Consider the following 16325-nt stretch of genomic DNA (forward strand, 5'->3'; position numbering starts at 1 on the left):
ACAGCCTTGAGCCACAGCTTTCCAAACCAATCTTTTTACTCTGTAAAAGGGCTGTGAATACAGGCATTCTCTAAAAAGCAATCCTTTGGGGTAGCCTCACTGGCTCTTCTTGAATGCACTAAAGCTCAACAGCTCCTGCCTGTTCCTCTCCATGGCCCAGCTTCAGCACCTCTTGCTCACTGTGGCAGGATTTTGTCCCTGAGCAGTAAGAATTATTGTTCTGGACATAGAAAAAGACCCAATGTACTGCAGGCATCCAAGAGATGTCAGTGAATCCTAAATATGGTCCCAGAGTTAAGACACCACCAGGGAATTTTTATTCTAAATGCATCTGCACATTTCCCTTAAGAAGAAAAGCTTTGAGCAGTCTCCCCTGATTTCTCTTGCTACCATCACACAGCTCAGAAGTCAGGCAAGCTGACAGAGAGAAGTGGACTGAACCCAGAGATCAGCACGTCAAAAGGCACAGAGAAGAAAACCAGAGCAGTAACTGTGTTTAATCCAGTTTAGTCCATTCATTGCAGGGCACATGCCCATTTACAAGGTAACCTTTGCCCAGTGTGTTTGTAACTATTTCAAACAGGCCGTAACCAACTTTAATTAACAGCTGCACACCACTTAAAAGCTTGTAAAAATAAATACGGTCAAGTAACTGACGGACTGAAGATATTAAGCACCAAAGTAGTAAAGTGTAGTCAAGTAGTAAAGTTCCCAGCAAAGTGTTAAAACCCCAAAAATACAGTTGTACCCTACCGTACCAAGGAACGAGAGAAGGCTTTTCTCATCTTCCATGCTGCTATCCAGCCATCCGGCCACATGCCCGGGAGAAAGAAGACTTATTCTCCAGCCAGAAAACCTTTCCATACAGAACACAGCAAGTGAACGAAGCAGGGTAGGAAGGATGGGGAGGAGCTGATGGTCTTGGGATTCCAGTATTCCAGTTATTGTCTACACTGACAGACATAAGAACGTGATCCTGCCCTCTTCTCTCAACCCTACATCTGACACAGCAGGCATGGGTGGGAGCAGTAACTGGGATCTGTACTTGTCCCTTTGTGTCAGGTTTCAGTCCAAGCAGGAACAGAAAGAAGGCAGAAAAGGGAGGCAGGGGAAACTGAGGTCTTAAAATCCAGAAGAGGCAGCAGGTTATGATAGAATCAACTTAAGTATAAAGTAGAAATCTATCTCAGTGCTGAAGAAGCTCAAATAAGTCAGCACAGTAGCTCATCAGCTAAGTGCAATATAGCCCTATCATTCCTCACAGTGTTGGCTTTGTTTGAAGGCTCAGGTATTGTAGCACATAGCTTTATGCTAGAAGAAAAAACAGCAAGCTCAGAGGCAATTTAAATCCCCTCCCCATTACTGACAAGCCTGCATTTCCCTGTTTACAAGCCCCTTCCTGCTCCAGCTATTATCCCAGCATCCCAGCCTTCCTTACAATGAATTTGTTCATGCAATGGCAGGTTGATCAATCTGTGAATAGGAAGCTCCCACCCCTCCCTCTCCCCTCCTCCTGCATGGCGGCGGCATTGATCGGCAATAATGGAATCTGCTGCTGGCTGCCAACAGCAGCAGGAGACAGGGAATTGCTCCTCTTGTTCAGCACCAGGAGCCCCGCTGGAGTCAGTCAGCCCCCACTGCAACGGGGCAAAGCAGGCAGAGGGAAGGAGAGAGCAGCGCTCTTGGGGGCACCAAGGAAGCCATCAACACTAATGGATGGTGATTTATTGAAAAAAATAAGACCCAAGCTAAATGGGAAATAATTCTGCCCTGTCTGGACAGCGAGCTTGCTCTGAGCAGCTCTGCAATGAAGAGTCGCTGCTGTGACTTTACGAAGGGTCACATTTAATCAGACAGGATTTACAGAGGGAGATTTATGCCGCACAAAAGAGCATCTCGCAGGTTTACACATGCACGAGCGGTGACGAATCCCGGTAAGTGAGGGACTCCTGGGCCCCACAAATCAAAATTGCCTTTTTCCTCAGGGGATGGGGCTGATGCTTTGATCAAACTGCACTCTTTAAAGAGACAGCTGCCTTTTGCTCACCACTTTCTGAACCTGTCTTTATTTTAAATAATTTATACACTTGCCAAACCCTATTACAAACAAGGACATTCATTGACCAATGACTAAAACCCAAGCTACACCAAAAAGCCATTAGATCAGCAAAGCAAAAAATTAGATACCAACCAACAAACGAGGGGAAAAAAAAAGAGCTATCAAGTCCCAGCAGGGAAGAAAATTCCAATTACTAAGACAAACTGTAGCAAGTATTGTTTGTGCAGGACAGATATTTTCATAAAACACCTGCCAAGCAGGGCAGATGCTCCACAGAATTCACAATTAATGAGGGAACATGGGACAGGCAGTTCAGGAGTGAAGTACCCCAGCAGCAGCACGGAAGACTGAGCAGAGCTGAACAAGTCCATACCCCCACCCCAGTGTGAGTAGAGGGATGAAAACCCAAAAACATTCCCTACATCATAGAAGATCCAGTGACAGAAAGATAGATTTCCCTTCTATGTAAAAATAGAGATTTTTTTTTTTTTAAGATTGTGAGAAAATGCAAAGCAGCATGAGAAGACTATTCAAAACATGACTAACTTATTTGCATGCTGTGGGACCTACCTACATTGGGAGTTCATTGAACCAATGCAAATCCAGATACAAAGTGCTCTATCATTCAGAGTACAAGTATGGAAAATATGAAAATATAGAGGTGGGAAAGATCAGAAAAGTAGTAATAAAAAACTCCAAAAAACTAATTGAAAAGCAGGAACAAGAAGCAGCTAATGTCTGCCTTGAGAGACTGCTTTCCAAAATTAGCACCAGTAGCTGTACAGAATAGCAGGTGAGAACATCAGAAAACTTGTTCAAAGTGTTCGGGTTTATCTCCCTCACCCCTGAGTTCTAAAAGCCTGGAAATTAAACTAAGCCCTTCTGCTTTGGAGCATCTTATAAAAATGAATAATTTAAAACCTGTATACATCTCTCCCTGGTAATTCCTGCATTACTGCCACTGACTGAACTCTGCAGTTGTCACAAATGTCACTCTCCTGCAGCTATGAGTCTGAAACCTGTGAAGCTAAGCAGCTTTGCCATCCTGTGAATTTAAAAATTAGCTTTCTTGATCAGCGAAACTACCCAGAAGCATGAGTGCTCAGAATTTTCTAAAGGAATTTTTAGTAAATGATAATTCATAATATATGCAAATAATAGAGCGCAGATGCCTGGTGATGCAGATGCTTTGTAAGCACATAGTCATGGTGGTATTATAAATCATAATGTATTAATGTTCTCAGCATGAGGCCCTTACAAGGGGAGGAAAAATGGGTCTTACATGCACTAGGGACAGGTGCTGACAGACTGACTGATGGATATTGCTCTAGTCAGTAGATGATGTCCTCACAGCAACATACTTCAGATATTGTACACCCAAGTAATTCTTATTAAAATGTTTTACAGATCATTTAGGAGTGAATAAGAAACAATGGACGTTTGTTTCTCCTACTCTTGGATCAATGTCATGTGTCAGGCAAAACTACTCACCTTCATACCTGCCCATTAAGAAATAAGAGTAGTTATTTGAGGCGCTTTGCCCCAGAAAAATGCAAAGCAGTACTAAGTTTCCAATCCTATTTTCAATGCCACAGCATGGAACAAGCAGCTACCTTGAAAATAAGCTTCCCAGACACATAAAAATGTCAATTCTATATGCACAAGGCTGTGTTTCCTTCCTGAAATAATTTTAAACGCCTATCTATAATGAAGTAATTTTGCATTGAGGAACAGCATTACATTGTAACAGCCTCCTAACCAAGCTGTGATCTAGTTCAAGAGGATCCCAGTGGACAAGGCTGAGTAACTCAATCTGTGTTAGGAAATCATGATGGAAGTGTCCACAATTATTCTAGGACACAGGTAACTTTTTTGGCTTAAGCTACCTAAGCAAAAACCAGAGTGTAGTGCTGGGATATGAGCCTATGAACAAGCTAGGAGCAGAATCATTCTGGTGCAGTGTAAATCAATAGCAGATTTATGTCAGACATAAGAAGATGTGGACAGCCCTGTTGGAGCACGGCAAAGTACACAGAAAGCCCTTTTTAATCAGGAAAAAAAAAAAAAAAGGATGGCCACTCAAGTATCTCTTCAAGCCAGTTCATTTACTGTGGAAAGCGAAACCATGCTGATGAAGTGCCAGCCCACACATACACATTATCATCTAGTGTTTTATCCTTTCAGATTGCTTAATGAAGTGATTTTAGCACAGTTACTGATCTCGACACACACTCTCAACAGCTCTCACCCAGCTGCAGATGACAACCTCTGCATACTGATGCAATATTATCACTTAGCAAGGTAACAGTGCCCCTCACTTCCACAGTGAGCACCTCCAGCCTTCCCAGCCCAGCTGAGATCAGAGACCTTAACCAGTGGTTACTCAGGAGGGGGGCAGAGCAAAAGAATTTCCTAAATAATAATTTCTGGAGCAGAGAGGAATCCAGGGACAGTGAAGGCTGTGCCTGCTGACAGCCTGGAAAGATAAATAAGGACAGAAAGGCTTGAAATGAAGGTGAGAAAAACAACAAACCTTGAAGTTCTCTAGAACTATTGGATTTTCAGAACTTCACTGGTGAACTACCATGGGGTGTTTTTTCCCACTTCCACACCAACTTAATTACATTTTTGTACTCAATCCAACTTCAGGTATCCTCAGAATAGCCAAGGGATTCAGCTAAGCTACACCGCTAGCAGGATGGCAAATTTGTAAGTGCCTATTAATGACCACTCCAAAAATATTAAGTTAATTTAATTTCAAATTAGGGCCAAGACGTTATTTACAGAGCCATCCACTCTGGAGTGCCTTTCCAGACTGTGAACCATATGCCTCATGTCAACAGACATCTTGTACTAAAGTATGAATACACCCAGCTATATTTTTAACGAGCAGAATGTAAAGGGTATTTAACTTCTGATGCTGGCATTTGCAAGATGACATTTTTCCCAAGAATTTTTCTTGCTCACCTTGCAGGCCACATAGTCTGTACAACTCATGTCTTCACAAATGCTGCATTTTGTGAAAATAATTGATTAAGGCAGTTTTGTTGGCATGCTTCCCTCATCCATGTTAGTCTCTACTATTACTTCCTGACCTACTGTTTTTCCTTGGGCATACAGGCTCAAGCAGAGCTGGGAAACACCTGGGAATGATTTTTCTTATTTAGACTCATTTGGATTACATGTCCAACAAGCAAACAAATTAGTGAGTGCTGGGGTTTGAGTGGTGGTTGGTTTGGGGTCTTTTTGCCTTCTATGACTAGAAGTTCATAGATAACAGAGATATCACACAGATAACAGAGAACTAGAATTTTGAGAAAAACAGTTCGCATGACAGAGAACAAAATATGTGAGAAATAAATATCTTATCACTCACTTTGCAACATTCCAGTTCCATCAGGATGCCTAACACCAACACAGATGGCTTCCAAATGTTGTGGGATGCCATTCACCATGATTAATGTGACAATCTACTGACCATGACACTTCTGAAGCCTCTGGCCAGACCACACAGGAACTGCCACATCAACCCATCAACGTAAGCATTATTTACCCTCTTCCTACCACTTTCGGCACAAGGTAACAGCCTTAGTAGCACACCCACAACGAGTTCAACCCGCTTGTCTGCAGCACAACCTAAATACCATCGATTCCTGCAGAGCAGGGTTGAGGGTGCTGTGCCAACAGGGAGCTTTACTCCACCCTGAGGTCACTGCTCACGCCCTTTATAGATCAAGAAACCGCAGCTTTGCCAAAACCATCAGGTGGGAGCTGAACTCTCCTTGACTGGCACAGACCAAAACAAAATTTACCTGCACTTCTAACACCACATAACACAGCAGAGAACCACCACCAAAAAGCTCTTACTGTGTAGCAGCCTGAAAGCACACGGCTTGCACTTACTCTCCCACACACGTCCTAGGAATGGTGCTACATGGATGTGTGCATAGTGCTGTAAAGAATGCCACGGAAATCTGCAGAATGGGTGCTACTGCTGATTATGCAAACCCCGTGAAGAACACGCATTGCTCCATTTGCCCCATTAACAAAAAGATTATCACACAAGTTATAACTTTATTGCTACAAATGAAAAAGAGCCCCATCACCTTCTCCCCCCCTTTTTATTTCTAATAAATAAATCTATTAACCAGTAAATCACAAGAGAGGTATAGCAACCTGACTTAGGGAAAAGAGCAAATGCCATTACAATGCCTTCACCTCTGCACTAGAGCCATTCCTAAGGAGCTCTTCTGCAATGAGCAATTTCAGATATCACTGTCAGATGCAATGCCTGCAGTTGCCATGTCATCCACATGCTTCCCTAGGACAAGTTTGATATTCTTATCAGCTCTGCATAGCAATTTCTCTACCAGATACTGTGGCTGCCTCTGCTGTGCCTTTCAGCTTTTGGTGTCCATTCCAAAGCTATTTTAGTGCAGTTGTTATCTGTACTGCTTGTGATATGCCCTGGCTGCCACCATCTGTTTCTTTCTCTGTATAGAGATGTGCAATGATTCCCTTCACTGATGTGTCCTCTGGCTCAGCATCTTGACACAAAGCTATTCCCACCGCTTGCTTTCAACCCACTATTTTCCATTAGCAGGAATTCTGTAATCATTACAAGAGTCATTTTAACCAGGATGTGAAAGCAAGGGAACTACCTAGGGCTCTGCAATCGGAGATTATATATAATCTTCACTCCCCCTCACTCTTATCCATCCTCACAGAAGGGGCATTGCTCAATTTTTGCCCTCCCACTGCATGCCCACTTGCTTTGGCTACACACTTGGTGACATCTGTATTCACTACAGTTGCAGTTCTCACGTGGAGAAGACCATGTAGGTATCTTGTACTTTTAATATATTCTTGTCAGGCATATATTAAATAACAAACCACAAGATGCCAGTTATATCTAAAACGGAAGCAAAATACACAGCAAGGCAGATACCAAACAGCAGAGTCATTCTCTACGGCCCTCAAGAAAAATCAAGAATGTTACAAAGTTCCATTTAAAAAACATAGCACTGGGATTTGCAGCTACTGAGACAATCAGTGAAGTCCAGAAAACTTACACATTTTTTGCACGTGGTATTGAAAAGAAGGCATTTAAATCTTAGATTTTTAGAGGTCTTTCTAGCTTGTGAAGCTACAAATAATATTCACTGCCTAGTACAGACTGGCTGCTATATAACTCTTCATTTACCTCACTGGAGGTGAGGGAAAAGTTGTATAGCCTTCACATTCACATTCACCTCCACATTCACATACACCTGGAGTAAGGACTTTGCCTACAACACCTTGTAAACATGATTAATACTGCATTTAGTTTCAAGCAAGAATGAACATTTATTCATACATTCAAACCAAGATGATAATTTACAGGTGCATTTGAAATGCCACAAACAAATCCAGTCAGGATTCTTTTCATGTTGCTCATCTCAAAGTATTTTGCAGCTTTCCCTCCTAAATCCCTAAATTTGTCTGTTTATTTCCAGACTTCCAATCCAGGAATCGAATAAGGAAGAGTTAAATAGTGCTATTGACAAGTATAAATAAATAAGCACCAAGGTTGCTCTGTTAATTAACTACCTACAAGAGTGGGATTTTTCTTACTTAGGTGCAATATACTCAGAGAATAAAATTCTTTGTCAAAAAAATAGCTGAGGCTATGAAATGAAAAACACCTTATGTGCTCTTTACCTTTGATAGCAGTTATCAAAGCCACTTTACTATTTACAGAGACATGTTTTTTCCTCATAGCTGACTCTCCCAAGAGTGACATTTTTCACAGCTGAACCAGAGAAGAATTGCTCCTAAGTCTCACCAGCCTATGCCAAGGAAAGCTTCTTGCATAGGCTGGGAAGAGAATGAAGAGCTCACTCGTGTGTGGTTGCTGCCTCTTCCTTCTTTTCTGGAAAGAGCTGGAATGATGCTCTTTATGCAACCACAGGTGGGGTGGAAAAGAGGGGGAACTGGGCCAAACCTGGACTTGGGAAACCACTGCAACAGAGCTTTTGTCTGTCATTTTTAATACCTTTCTTTTCTTTTGCTTTGCCTCAATTTCAACATGGATAATTATAGCCAACAGCAGGCAGGTGGCTGCTTCTTTTAGGAACTGCACCCTGAACAGGCATGAGGTAAGTTAAAGAAAAACCTGTTATTCGGTGCTTGTTGTGAAAATATGAAGCCAAGGAAATTCCAGAGGTGAGGTAAAACATAACCACCTAACAGTTCTAAACCAGCGGCAACCACTTAGAGCCACCTGCAAGAGCTGCATTCCTACTGACCCGCATCCAGCAGCTCTCACCTGGAAATCCCAGGGCTGCCTAGTGAGTTTAAAAACACAGCCACAAAGCTCCCCGTGTGCAGCGACAGCCATGCTCCTCCAGCATCCCATAACCACCTCAGCAGCGTCCGGATACAAGTTGGAGTTTGGCAGTTCCCCTGCCGGAGGCGTTTACACACAACGCCCGGGCTGCACCAGCGCCACGCCCCGCCGCGGTACCCACCCAGCCGGGCCGCTCGGGCAAGGCGCTGCCCTCGGAGAGCTAGCAGCTCTAGCTGATTTATTTCCCGTGCCCGAGGTCTCTCTTACCTGCTTGGGCGGCCCCCTCTGCCGGGTTCTCCGGGAACTGGCCCTCGGATGGGACGCTGACAGTGCGGCGCAGGGAGCGTCCGCGGGAGGCATCTCTCTGCTCCGGGATCCCTTCTGCAGGCACCTGCAGAAAAACCATGCCAAGAGCTGGTAACTCTCCACGCTGTTAATGTGTCTTCTTGATAGCAGACTTCATTTTCTATTCATCTCCTAATAGCTCTCGGGCGTAGTTTAGGAATTATAGCCTTAACCCCAAATTCCAGAGGTCTCTTATGTTCCTACAGGGATTAATTTTCTTTCTACTTACTTTTTGGGCATTGATCTCTTCCTCTCATTAATAATTTTCATTCTTCAGTCTCACCCATTCTCATTTCATAAACTTGACAAGGTGTCAAGTAATTAACGTTTTTCTACACTACACAAGGTGATACTGCCAGACTATTTTTGTCTAAGTAATTACAGATATTTTTGGATCCAGTTGCACTTCAAAATGCTTTTGATTTTAAACCTACTCTTGCTCTCGCACAGCACAAAATTTCTCTTGCACATTCTCTATTCAAACTGCCTTGACAAAAAATCCATAGTGGTGGGACGCTATGAGAAATGAGTTTTCTTTACTACACTCTTTATTTCTGTACTGTTCCCTTGGTCTTAAAAAGCTGCAATTCATAATGCTGTATTTTAACTGAAAGAAACCAAACTTAGCATTACACCTGAAACAATGGAGAACTCTTTCAGCTACCTGTTTACATTTTGTACTTTTTTTTTCTACTTTCTGACGTGGACACACATACTTGCAGAAGGATTTTACAGAGTAGCATAAACACACACTTCTGTTCCCTTCCAGTTTCACACAGGCCAAGCTTCTTGGATTTCCATTCCACGAAGTAATAAAGTGGATCAACAGAGAATAAAATGAGATGTTTCAGACTTAGACCTTGTCAGTTTTGTCAGCCTTGTGCTGATGCAAGTGCTCCCTGTGGGCTACGAGGGTTAACTCTGCTGTTACCATCTCTTCCTCCTTCCCCCACACCTTCCTGCTCACTGGTGGCTATGCTTCTGTCCTGAACACTATTTCTAAGATCCTCTTCAGCAGCCCAAAAGAATTCTGAGCTATTCACTCTATCACCAATGACCACATTCATAGCAGGAATCTCTCCTGCTCCTGTTGCCTATTGCTGGTTTTGAGTTAACAAAACACTTCCTCCAGCATCACCTTTCCAATAATTTTACTCTAAACATAATCCTCAACTTTTTCTGAAAGTAACCTCCCTCCTCTCCGTCCACCTTGTCTTTGCTTAGGCTCCCTGCACCAGTGGTCCCACCCAGGAGCTTTTTATGATTCCCCTTGGGCATACTTTTCCATCATTATGCTCTTAACAAGCATCTCTCCCCACTGCTGCCTTAGGCCTTTGTGCACTCCTGTTTCTAGATCACATTTCACGGAGCCTCTTTCAACTCTGAATGACTTGCCAAGAAAAATTTAACTGTGTTGCCTCCCCTCCCCTTTCTCACAAAGGCTGCTCCTAGTTCAGAAAAAATACAAGAAGGTGTAAATCCAGAGTATCAGCCCTGTGTATCTCTCCTGACTGGCAGTTCCATATGTTGTGTGTTTCTGTAAGGGATTGTCTGCATGTACAGACTCAGAAGCCACACTAAACCAACCTCTTATTTTCCTACAGAGCACTCATGGCTCTGCAAGGAGTTCCATTTTTCCTTTCACTTCACAGTAGTCACAAGTTACTTGGAAATCAGAATGGCAAATCTGACTCCAGCTACAGGCTTCTGAAACAAATCCCATTATCAGCATGTGGAGTCACACCTGCACCAAAGGCATGTCTGCTTGGCCTATCTGCATGCAGCATTTCCCAAAACAAGCTATTTCTCTGTGATAGTGCAGGAAGATTCCTTTGAGAGCACACTGCCAGAATTTACACCACTGCTTGCTTTCTTGGGGTTAGTGCTACATTTAAACCTCAGGCTCTCTCTAGCCTGGTAGTGAATTTCCTCAGCTTCTGACAAAAAACAGAGTGTATTTAAACATACTACATAATCACTGAACACACCAGTGATACATCAGAGTTCCCACATTTTCTCCTCAGGATCTAGGCAAAAGACTCATCATACTCCCAGCAAAATGCTTTCAACTGTCTGTGGCAGGAGAAATAAGAACCCCTAAGTGCATGATTACCACCTTCAGGTAATTATTTGTGATACAAGCCAGTGTTGGTTTAAATTACATTTCTTTATTGAGATGCATCCTTTTGGTCCAGCTATACAGGTACAGCACTGTTTTAAAAATTATCCTCACATCTCCTGGAGTTTCTTCAGTGTATAGTTTAATTTCTCAGGTGTCAGTCCCGTCAGACTAGAAAAGGAATTACATAGTAAACAAATACCATTAAATGGGCTTTCCATTTTGCCTGCATTTGATCACTTCTCCCACACATCAGCATTAATGCTATTCCCTTCTAATAACTCAAGTCCTTCTCTAAGCCATTTCCTCCTACTCTCCCTGTGCAAGGGAATATTTCATTGCAAATAAGCCTGAGCACAGCTGAGTGACATTTTGTTCTACACCAGAAAGAGGTCTCGGTCTGTAACAACCACACACAGAAGCTTCAAAAGAATCAAGAAAAAACACAAAAGTTTGGGTCATCTCCAAATATAGAAGATTATGGTATTAGACTAAATAGTCTAATGGATAAAAAGCCTTTACTTTCCCCTACCTTTATGCCTGCACTATCATCAGGAGGCAGATTTACATACCTGTGGTGGCTTTAACTACCATTAAAACAAGTAATGACATAGGAATACATGGTGGCAGACAAACACATGCTGGGAAGCTCCAGGAGGGAGTTTGCACTCAGGCTGCTGCCACCTCTTCCATGCAACCAGCATCTGGGCCACATTAGAACTGTGTGCACCACACCATCCACACACAGGATAGCTTAGTTCCCCTTTCCATGGAACGGGAAGGTGCTGGAAGGGACTTTAAAGACCACCTAGTCCCAACCCCCTGCCGTGGGCAGGGACACCTCCCACTACACCAGGTTGCTCAAGGCCTTATCCAACCTAGCCTTGAACACTTACAAGGATGGGGCATTCACAACCTCCCTAGGCAGCCTGTTCCAGGGTCTCACCACTCTCACAGTAAAGAATTTATCAAATTCCCTTCCCCACCTTGCACATGTTTCAAAGGATTTACGGGTGAGATAAAGCAGAGATGAAGAAAGCTGCTTTCTCCTTTCACCAGCAAAGGCCAAAAGGCAAATACTGAGGCACCAACTTCAGTTTCTCTCACCTCCTTCTCCCTGCTGAGCAGCACCAGCTGGTTTCCCGTCAGGATGCAGTATTTCCTCTCCCATGTTGTAATCTCAGTGTAGGGGGACTGGCCACAGGACAGCCTGTGTGTAGGTGGTCCTTTCACATCTGGGAACAGAAACCACAACGTTGTTAGCACGTGGCATTAACCACCTTCTTTGCTTCTGCTGTTCTGCAGCAAGGTGTGAACCAAAACTGCACTCTGTGCTTAGTGGGACCTGTTTCAGCATTTTATAAGGCAAAATGGCAATCCCGGCACCCATGTGCTGTGAATACTTACTTATCTACAGCATGACTTACAAAAATGGCAATACCAGAGATGAATATAAATGTCTTTGTCAGACAAAGGCTGACATATATTGAAAAGACCAAGAGCTCTTATGAAAACTTAATGTTCCATCCACTCCCTTCTCAAAACCATGGTTCAAAGGGGTACAGCCCTGAAAGTACTCTAGATCTTAATAAAATGGATTATTCGAGACTAAGGACAGAGAGATAAGGATGAAAGACAGGGATCAAGGAAGGCAGGCTTGAAGAAGGGAAGGAAAAATTCAAAGGGATGGGCATTTAATTGAGAAGAGCTTACCAGCATCTTTTGGTGGGGAGCCTGCTTGGTGAAATTGTGCATTTTCATTTAGCCACAGACACCAGAGTGACAAAAACTCATACTTGAAAAAACCAGACACAAAACCCCCCAAAAATACCAAACCAAACCATAACCCAGCTTGCTTGGTTCCCAGTCCTGATCTTTTCAAATTTATTTTAAAATCAATTTCCCATAAGTCTCTCATGATTGAGCTACATATGACATTGTGCCTCTCACTACTAACAAGGTCCCTTCCAACCCAAACCATTCTATGCTTCATCTCTTTTTAGAGTTTTAATATTAAGTTCTGGTTGCTTTTTAAGATTAAGTATTTTTAACTTGTACTCTAGTTCTATACAATTTGCTTGCAATGATCTAAAAGTCATCTCCATTCTCAATGTAAACACTGCAGATCCCTCAAGCCCCAGGGGTCTAAAGAAGACACTGCAAAAATCAAGGGACTTCCCGCACAGGAGTCCAGGACCTCCTTTAACTATTGCAAGAGCAAACCGAGTGTTCAAACCCAAACATTTTGGAATATTACCTGTAATACTTTAGGACACACAGTAATAAGCACAGAGCTAACACGGCTGCTTCTTGTAGCTTCTCCCCAGTGCCACCACTAGAGGCCAGCGAATCCTCAACCAGGCAGCACCTTGCAGGGAGAGCCAACCCAAATGCCAGCGTTAAACCTGCACTAAGGAACCCCCCAACTTCCTTCCCTCCTTGCAGACCCTGCAAGTGCCACTTCGTTATCAAAAATGCTACAACATCTTCATGCTCTCCTCCTGCAACTTTGCCTCTGCATTGCAAGGAATGTGCTGGATTCTAGAGCCAGACAGTAACTTGGAGGATAGCTTTCAGTGCCTCGTTCAACCTCACATTGCATTAGGATTTTTGTGATCATTCAGAGAAGTGCTTGAAACAGGCAACCTTTAAGCATGCAAAAGGAGAGGGGTGCATGGCTCCTACTGCTCTGAATAATAAAGAAGTGCACCTTTGGGACCCTAATTTTGGGTAAACTAATTCAGGGAAGAAGCTGGGATGCAGAATCAGGCTCCACACTGTCACCTCTCCAACACAACTCAGTTTAAGAGAGTGACAAGTAATGCTATGTGTCTCACAATTGCCCAAAACTCTATTTAAGTGTAAGCACAATTAAGGGAAACCACCCCAAGCTCTGTGAAGCAAAAGTGCATTTGTGCAAACTCCTGAAGCACAACAGACTGTCCTACAAGCTATGTATTAGTCCATCTTACAGACATGAACCCTCCAGGTAGATTTTTGGCATAATTACAACTCACATTTATTATGGTGTCCAACCAAAAACCAAACCAGATGTAAAATAAAACCACTGCTGCTCCTGCTTAGACCTTGGCTTCCCAAACAGCAGCACACAAGCTAAGCTGTGCCTCCTTAAGCACAACAGACCTGCCAGAGAGCAGCGGAGTGAGAACGATGAAGCCATGAACTCCTGGTATGACTGTGCAACAGAAATGAGATGAGAACTGTGGAGATCTGTCTCCTGGGTAATGAAAGCACATGATAAATCAGCAGGGGGAGAAAAGGATGAAGGCGTGCGTGCCCTGTCCTGCTCATGTGGGTGGGCTGGCAGCGAGAGTGCCTCCAGCTGCTGCGCTGAGCAATAACCAAGTGAGGTCTATCTGGAACTGCTGGTAAACTTTCTGATGGCAAAAGAAAACCCTCCTGGACCATCAGCTCCAATGCAGAATCTACAGTCACGACTTGCTCAGCCCCAACATATTTTCTTGTTATAATTTCTTCTAACTACAGGCCTTGGCAGGATACCATCCAACTGATCCATGGGCTGCACAAAGGAATTAAAGAACAGAACGACTTCTTCCACGGCAATAACAACTCCAGGACTTAACTGAGTCATCAGGCACTGTGAGCCAGCCATGGCTCTGTTGCCAAGTGGGTTGGCTACGTCAGAACAGCTTTCCACAGGCTACTGGCAGAGTGACGTGCCATGCTGATGTCTGGAGCTGTCAATCACCCCTAGACAACACCACAGCATGAACATTTTGTGTTTGTATTGGTATCCTTTTGAATGCATGTCGAGACACAGCCCCACCACCCTTGCAAGCCTGACCAAGCGCTCTCTTCAGCAAGCTGGTTTTCCAGTGTATCAGATCCCATACTTCAGTCCTCTCCCCAAGCTGATGCTGCAAGCACATTGCAAACTACACAGATGCAGAAAGCGTGTTCCCAGAAAAATCACGGCAACAAAGACCTCAATACAGCTTTGGTGCATCAGTCCCACCTATTTAAATTATTTCTCTTGCCCTCCTGCATGGCTGATATCTTTGGAGCCTCTCACAACAGCTGTGACTTCAAAATTTATTCTGAAGTATGTTACCAGTTTAGACAGAAGACTCTTTAGGACTTTGCACAGTATCACATACACACGTGGTCACTGCACAAACCCTGTTCTGCTTTCCGGTACTCTTCATCTTTGGTTTTCATTTTACATTCTTGGCTCCAACTTCTCACGTGAATGTAATAAAACCCACCGACCTCTTCCACTAAAGCCCCATAAAAGTAATTAACCACCATGGTTTGAATCACTATAGAAGTGATTTGCAAGAAGTCCATGTGTAACTAGGAGCACTTCAACTTTTGGGAAAGACCCCAAGTCAGGACCGTCCTTCCTAATGTGGGGCTACTGTCAGCTCATATGGCAAGGCTTGAGCTTTGGAGATGAATGATCACTCACTGACGAATGCAACTTCAGACAGGAGCTGAAGGAGAAATCAGGGAGGTGCATCTAAAAGCTCTGAGTTTGCAGATACTACATGTGGGATGGGCTCATGCAGCCACACACCTAAATAGGCAAGTTCTGGTGACAGAAGATTTCTCTTGGGTCTGATGCAATCCCCTCCATTCTGCAGCACTACAATGAGGCATTCAAGGAAGCAGATCAGCAAGTCTGCACATAGGATTAAAGGTCAGGCCTTATGTGCCTTCAAATGCTAATATCAATTAAGTAACAGCTTGGAAAAAATCCCCTTCTTGGTACATCCCTGCCACTGCCTCCTGCCACATCTGACATCGCTGAGGACTGGAAACAGCGTTGTTTTTCCTCAGGGCTCTGAAATGCCACTAAGCATGTTATAAATATCCACAAAGCTCCCTTTCTTTCAGTCAGATGACAACTTGTACCTTATTATTTTTGAAGTACAGGGCTTATTTTTAAAGAAGGGGAAAAACAGAGGGATGGTGATACCATAATCATGTATCAACAACAAAAGTGTTGAGTGGTGCAGGGCGAGGAAACACAGAAAGCAGCAGCCAGTGCCAAGCCAATCCCCACAGTCAGGGTAAGACATCTTAGGAAAACTGATGGCAGTTTAGGAGTATTTATGGAGCAGAACAGTGCTATCAGATGGGAACATTTCTGAAAGCTTCCATTGCAAACATGAAATTATTATTTTCCTTAACATTCTAAATGCATTCATGAGTGGAGAATATTTTCCAAAGAGCAGGCAATGGGCAGAATCAGAAAATTATTTTCAAGAGATAATGGATGTTTCAGTGCCATTTAGTCCCCAACAGCTCTTCTACAACCAGATGAGTGGCACCTTCTCTGAGCTAGTGAAAAGGACAGAATTACCAGAAATAAGGCCAACAAAACTACATTAAAGGCAATTCATGCCTTCAGCCTCTGCCAAAAAGCTCTCTCTACTTACCATCAATAAAAACACAGAAATAACCCTCCATCCCAGTGATGACAAGAGCAC

General features: G+C 43.4%; 1 protein-coding gene across 11 annotated transcripts in view; it reads right to left on the reverse strand.

The window, feature by feature from the left end:
* Positions 1 to 16325, reverse strand: part of LOC146434184 (ras GTPase-activating protein nGAP-like) — a 165908-nt gene that overhangs the window by 72234 nt on the left and 77349 nt on the right. For all 11 annotated transcript variants that reach the window (XM_085068627.1, XM_085068620.1, XM_085068629.1 and 8 more), the window contains 2 exons: positions 11959 to 12086; positions 8655 to 8778 (listed from right to left, as the gene is read on the reverse strand). In XM_085068627.1, coding sequence (XP_084924753.1) covers positions 8655 to 8778; positions 11959 to 12086 — 252 coding nt within the window. The remainder of the gene's footprint in view (positions 1 to 8654; positions 8779 to 11958; positions 12087 to 16325) is intronic.

The sequence above is a fragment of the Lichenostomus cassidix genome, chromosome 8 (assembly GCF_008360975.1).
Source record: "Lichenostomus cassidix isolate B80296 chromosome 8, HeHo_3.0, whole genome shotgun sequence".
NCBI lineage: Eukaryota > Metazoa > Chordata > Aves > Passeriformes > Meliphagidae > Lichenostomus > Lichenostomus cassidix.